The sequence below is a fragment of the Onychostoma macrolepis genome, chromosome 20, assembly GCF_012432095.1.
Source record: "Onychostoma macrolepis isolate SWU-2019 chromosome 20, ASM1243209v1, whole genome shotgun sequence".
NCBI classification, from domain to species: domain Eukaryota; kingdom Metazoa; phylum Chordata; class Actinopteri; order Cypriniformes; family Cyprinidae; genus Onychostoma; species Onychostoma macrolepis.
The window spans coordinates 2,899,378-2,905,377 of NC_081174.1; the positions used below are offsets into that span (position 1 = coordinate 2,899,378).

A 6,000-nucleotide genomic window follows, 5' to 3' on the forward strand; every position below is an offset into this window, starting at 1 on the left:
ACACAGACCTACAACACGCTCATTATGCAGACAAATGAATATTATAATATCCAATAATATTATAATAATGTCAGCAGAGAAAGAAAGAAAAAACAAACAACAGAGATAGGGGCCACCTTGATATAAAAACAATGATACTGAACTCTCAAGAAACCTTATCATTTGACTAACAACTATGATCAAATCCAATATGTTTTGATCAATTATAATTTGAAATAAATAAGCAGAGATATTAGTCTATATGAAAAATGAAGAACATTTAAAAGTTATAATATTTTTTGCGTTTACCAGCACTACAGCCTCAGTAAAATTACACGCATCAGTTTAAAACAGAAAGAATAAAGCCATAGTTTCTTTTTGTTCACTCTTCATTTAATTTTCGGTCTATATCTTTGTTTACTATCATAATAATCTGTCATGCCATCGCGTTCATGATCAGACGTGCTGCTGTATCAGTGCCCTTATTTGCGCATATTTAATTTGAAGAAGACATGATATGTGCGCATATTCATGTTTGGAGCACGAGAGAATATGCTCACATAAACCTGAAACACGTTTGCTCCGGTCCGGATATGAACTATGATCCGCGCAGTGAGTGTTAATAAACTCAGAAACCGCTCTCTCATGCACGCTCCAAGCGTTGTTACATGTTAAACGAACGAAATTGCTCCAAAAAATGAAACAATAACCACTTTTCTCTTAATAACAGGCATAACGAGTGCTATTGTTTTCACTGATGTGCAACCTGTACATATATGTTAACATCTCTAAAGAATGTGTTCTAGGGTTTCATGACCCTTTAAAGGCCAAGAATGCACATTGATCTGTCAGAGCTGTGTGCGCATTCATCTCACACCCAGGGCCATACACAGGTTTTTAATACCGAGGTCCCAAAATAGAGATTGGTAGGGGGGTGCGGGGGCATGCTTCCCTTCGGAAATTTAGATTTTCCTGACCTACATGTGTGTATTTTAAGATGTTTTATGGCTCATGAATTGGATAATTGAATATAGGTTTAAAACCAAGTCAGTGAGCAGTAGTAGCATAAATAATTTTTCAAGATGACAGATTCTTAAACATGAGAATCAGATTAAATGTTGCAATGAATGATCCACACAACAAACTGGAAATAGAGAAGATATAGTTTGTTTATTTTTGACAATACACAATAACATATCCCAAACAGCAATGGCCTTAATTAAGAAATATTTCAAGGACTGTTTTGAATGGATGTAACAGTACGTATGAAACGTGCAAACACTGACCAAGGAGTGATACAAAAGTGAAAAATCCCAGATCTATTGGTGAAATACTGGTGAAATATCAGCATTCTTTGGAATGTCTCATTAAAACAGACCAGTTGTATTTACAAAAATATATTTATTCAATAATAGTATTATGACAAAATATTTATAGTGTTTGTGGTGTTGTTAAATTGAGCGGTCAAATAGGAATTATTTGGTTTAGCTACTTACATCTTGCACTTCATAACTGTCTGAGGCGTCAAGCCTCGGCGCCTGTGAACATAAACCCCACCTACTTTGATTTGATTGGCCATCACAAACACTTTGACATTGATGAGCGCTGAAAGACCGCTGAGGCATCTCAGATGAGAAGATCTGTTATCTTGGCTTTTTATCCTTGCAACACCAAAGCAGAATTAATATATGATAATTATTTTACAACTTTTGTTATTGGAGAAATACCGAGGTCCAGGGACTTTAATGGTGGATACAGCCCTGCTCACACCACAGCAGTAATTATGACATGCCTTTGCTCTCATTATCTGTAATTAAGTGGAAGAGGAAGAGTGACAGCAGAATCGTGCAGGACTTGACTGACAGGATGTTTGTCATGTTTGTGTGCGCAGCGCTGCGTCTACATTATCAGAGCTGGAGTCTCCTCTAAACGCACTGCTGGGGGGCCGGAGGCTGACCCTGCCCTTCTGTGGAATCGGACACTTTAAACAGGAAGTGGCTTTCGTTCAGATCACCGACGGAGATCATCTGACCACACTCACGCTCATGGCAGGTACACCACTCTGCATCCACTCATCAGTACACGGTGTTCATGCTTCAGATCATGTGCCAGGCTGCCATTGGTCAGTCAGACTGATAGCCCCGCCCCAATCTCACAACATTGCTCAAGGAAAAAAAATCACAGGTGTAGTTTACCATTTATAGCTAATTATTTATGCAATATTGTGGCTGATGATGCAGATATACGTACAAATATACAAATACATGTAATACAGTTCAAATGGATAGTCATTCTGTCATCCTTTACTCGCCTTCATGTCATTCCAACTTTAGTGGAACACAAAATGTCTCAGTGTTTTTGTCCTAACAGTGAAAAGTTTAAAACTGTTTGATTGTCAGCTTTCTTCAAAATATCTTCTTTTAGGAAGAATGAAAATTCAGATGCATTGATTTAATATTTGATTATGATTACAGTAACATTGTATTACACATATGGGGGTATTTGTGTAAACACCCCAAACCAAATGTCATGTGACTGTCCTGTTGTCCATGTTTGCAAGATCATGGTCAAACCCTGTGAATAATTTTAAATGCATCTTCATAATGATTCATCATGACTTTATACCGCAACTGCATATGAAGTCATTAATGTCTGAAATGATCAGCCTCCTCCTGTACACTAGTCAAGTAAAGTCACTATTATTTGTACAGCGCTTTTAACAATGCAAATTGTGTCAAAGCAGCTTTACATCAGCTTGATATTAAACTGGGTGGCTTTATATCAGATTTACAGTATTTAGACGGGAAAATAGTGTCATTCTCCTCTGGCCAGACAAAATCAGCGGTTTAAATCTAGGCTAAAGCAGAGTCAGATTGTGCAGAAGACTCATCTGGTTCCCGTGGTCTTGTCCCGATGGCCGTCTAGGAGACAGGGTCTTCACTGGGGATCTGTCTCTGGGGCTCATCTAGTTGTCCTGGTCTCCGCTGACGTTCAGGGCTGTAGAAGTCATCTCTAGTTGCTGATCCACCATCTGATCTGGATACAGTCTGGATCTGGGTGGCTGCAGTGACCTCGGAATAAGAAAGAAACAGACTAATATTAGCGTAGATGCCATTCTTCTAACAATGTAACAAGTACATCGGTGTGTTTTGGGAAGTGTTCCCGGTTCTGGTTGACCTAATTAATGCAGCCTAACAATCCTTTAACGGATTTGAATTATAGCAATGCGATAGTGTATTATGTGTAAGCCAGGTTGAAGAGATGGGTCTTTAATCTAGATTTAAACTGACAGAGTGTGTCTGCTTCCCGAACAGTGTTAGGTAGATTGTTCCAGAGTTTGGGCGCTAAATAGGAAAAGGATCTCCCGCCCGCAGTTGATTTTGATATTCTAGGTATTATCAAATGGCCAGAGTTTTGAGATCGCAGCGGATGTGAAGGACTATAATGTGATAAGAGCTCACTCAAGTACTGAGGTGCCAAACCATTCAGGGCCTTATAAGTAATTAACAAGATCTTAAAATGTATACAGTGTTTAATAGGGAGCCAGTGCAGAGTTGACAGAACCGGGCTAATGTGGTCATACTTCCTGGTTCTAGTAAGAACTCTAGCTGCTGCATTTTGAACCAGCTGGAGTTTGTTTATTAAACGTTCAGAGCAACCACCCAATAAAGCATTACAATAATCTAGCCTCGAGGTCATAAACGCATGAATTAATGTTTCTGCATTTGACATTGAGAGCATAGGTCGTAATTGAGTTATATTTTTAAGATGGAAAAATGCAGTTTTACAAATGCTAGAAACATGTTTTTCAAAGGAAAGATTGCTATCGAAAAGTATGCCTAAGTTCCTAGCTGATGATGAAGAATTTACAGAGCAGCCATCAAGTATTAGACAGTGTTCTAGGTTATTACATGCAAAAGTTTTTGGTCCAATAATTAGAGCTGATAAAATGTAAAAACTGTAACTTGAATGCAATGTAAGTCGCTTTGGATAAAAGCGTCTGCCAAATGCATAAATGTAAAATGTAAAATGCCTCTGTTTTTTCAGAATTTAGCAGTAAGAAATTGCTAGTCATCCAGTTTTTGATATCAACTATACATTCCGTTAGTTTTGCAAATTGGTAAGTTTCATCAGGTCACGAAGAAATATAGAGCTGAGTATCATCAGCATAACAGTGAAAGCTAACACCATGTTTCCTAATGATATCTCCCAAAGGTAACATGTAAAGCGTGAACAGTAAGGGGCCAAGTACTGAGCCTTGAGGTACTCCATACTGCACTTGTGATTGGTATGATACCTCTTAATTCACTGCTACGAACTGATGGCGGTCAGATAAGTACGATTTGAACCATGCTAAGGCGCTTCCACTAATGCCAACATAATTTTCTAGTCTATTCAAAAGAATGTTGTGGTCGATAGTGTCGAACGCAGCGCTAAGATCCAGTAGAACTAATAAAGAGATACAACCACGATCAGATGATAGAAGCAGGTCATTTGTAACTCTAATGAGAGCAGTCTCAGTACTATGATACGGTCTAAAACCTGACTGGAAATCCTCACAGATATCATTTTTCTCTAAGAAGGAACATTGTTGTGATGATACTATCTTTTCTAATATCTTTGACAGAAAAGGGAGATTTGAGATCGGTCTGTAATTAACTAGATCTTTGGGGTCAAGTTGTGGTTTTTTGAGGAGAGGCTTAATAACAGCCAGTTCGAAGGTTTTTGGGACATAACCTAATGACAATGATGAATTAATAATACTCAGAAGAGGATCTATTACTTCTGGAAGCACCTCTTTTAGGAGCTTAGATGGAACAGGGTCTAACATACATGTTGTTGGTTTAGATGATTTAACAAGTTTATACAATTCTTCATTTCCAATAGAAGAGAATGAGTGGAATTGTTCCTCAGGGAATCGATAGCATACTATCTGATGCGATACTGTGACTGACAATTTTATCTCTAATAGTTTCGATCATGGAAGGAAAGTAGTTCATAAAGTCATTACTACTGTGCTGCTGGGTAATGTCTGCACCTGCTGATGTTATATTTTTTGTTAATTTAGACACTGTATTGAATAAATACTTGGGGTTGTGTTTGTTTTCTTCTAAAAGAGATGTAAAGTAAGCAGATCTAGCAGTTTGTAAGTATTAGTATGTTTGTCATGAGTTGGTGTTGTCACACTCGCTCTGTTCTGGAGGTGGATCTGCACATCCATTGCTTTTATCCAGAACACTGTGCTGTTGCACCAGTTGTGTGTAGCTTACAACTTAAGGCAGTGTAAAAGTTATAAATGATTCACTACTAAATATTTTTACATTGCTCCATTAAACCTAGTTGAAATGCAACTTTATATATATAAATTAAATATTTGCAGAAGCATCCGGTAATGGTTAGAATAAAATAGCAGGTTGATTGAATTGCATCAGTAAGCTCTTGTCCTTCAGTCATCCTTTAGACATATGATGATGTTGTTGTTTACACTCATTTATATTTTGAGGGCGAAAACATTACAGTGTGCACCGTTCCATGTTGTGCATGTCAAATAAAATCAGTCATGTTTTTGTATCAATATTTGTATCAATTACCCATTTCTTAATTTCAAAGAGAGTTTCTGAATGTCTGTATTGTATTTCAATGGACGTTTACTGTTAGTTTACGGTTAGTTAAATTTACTTATGCGAGACAAAAGAAGTTGGTATTAAACTTTGCAGGAAAAGCAATTCAAAGAATATAATGTGACTGTGCATTACTTTACAGAGAGTAAATGCTCTGCCTTAAGAACTGATGGTGCAACTACATTAAGTGCAAACTAACTAGTAGTTTCTAAGCCTCTACTGGTGCATCAGGGAAAGTTACTTTTAAAAATAATCCATTACAGTATTGCATTACTCCATAAAAAGTAACTAATTGCATTACTTGGTTACTTTTTGTAAAAAGTAATGCAATACATTATTTTTGAGTTCCTTTTTGTCACCTGGGCTGGGCTTGCTTATTTGTTTTTTAATAACAAAAAAC

General features: G+C 37.3%; 1 protein-coding gene across 5 annotated transcripts in view; it reads left to right on the forward strand.

The window, feature by feature from the left end:
• Positions 1–6,000, forward strand: part of LOC131526808 (A-kinase anchor protein 7) — a 58,872-nt gene that overhangs the window by 21,135 nt on the left and 31,737 nt on the right. For all 5 annotated transcript variants that reach the window (XM_058755367.1, XM_058755364.1, XM_058755363.1 and 2 more), the window contains exon 6: positions 1,871–2,031. In XM_058755367.1, the coding sequence (XP_058611350.1) occupies positions 1,871–2,031 (161 nt within the window). The remainder of the gene's footprint in view (positions 1–1,870; positions 2,032–6,000) is intronic.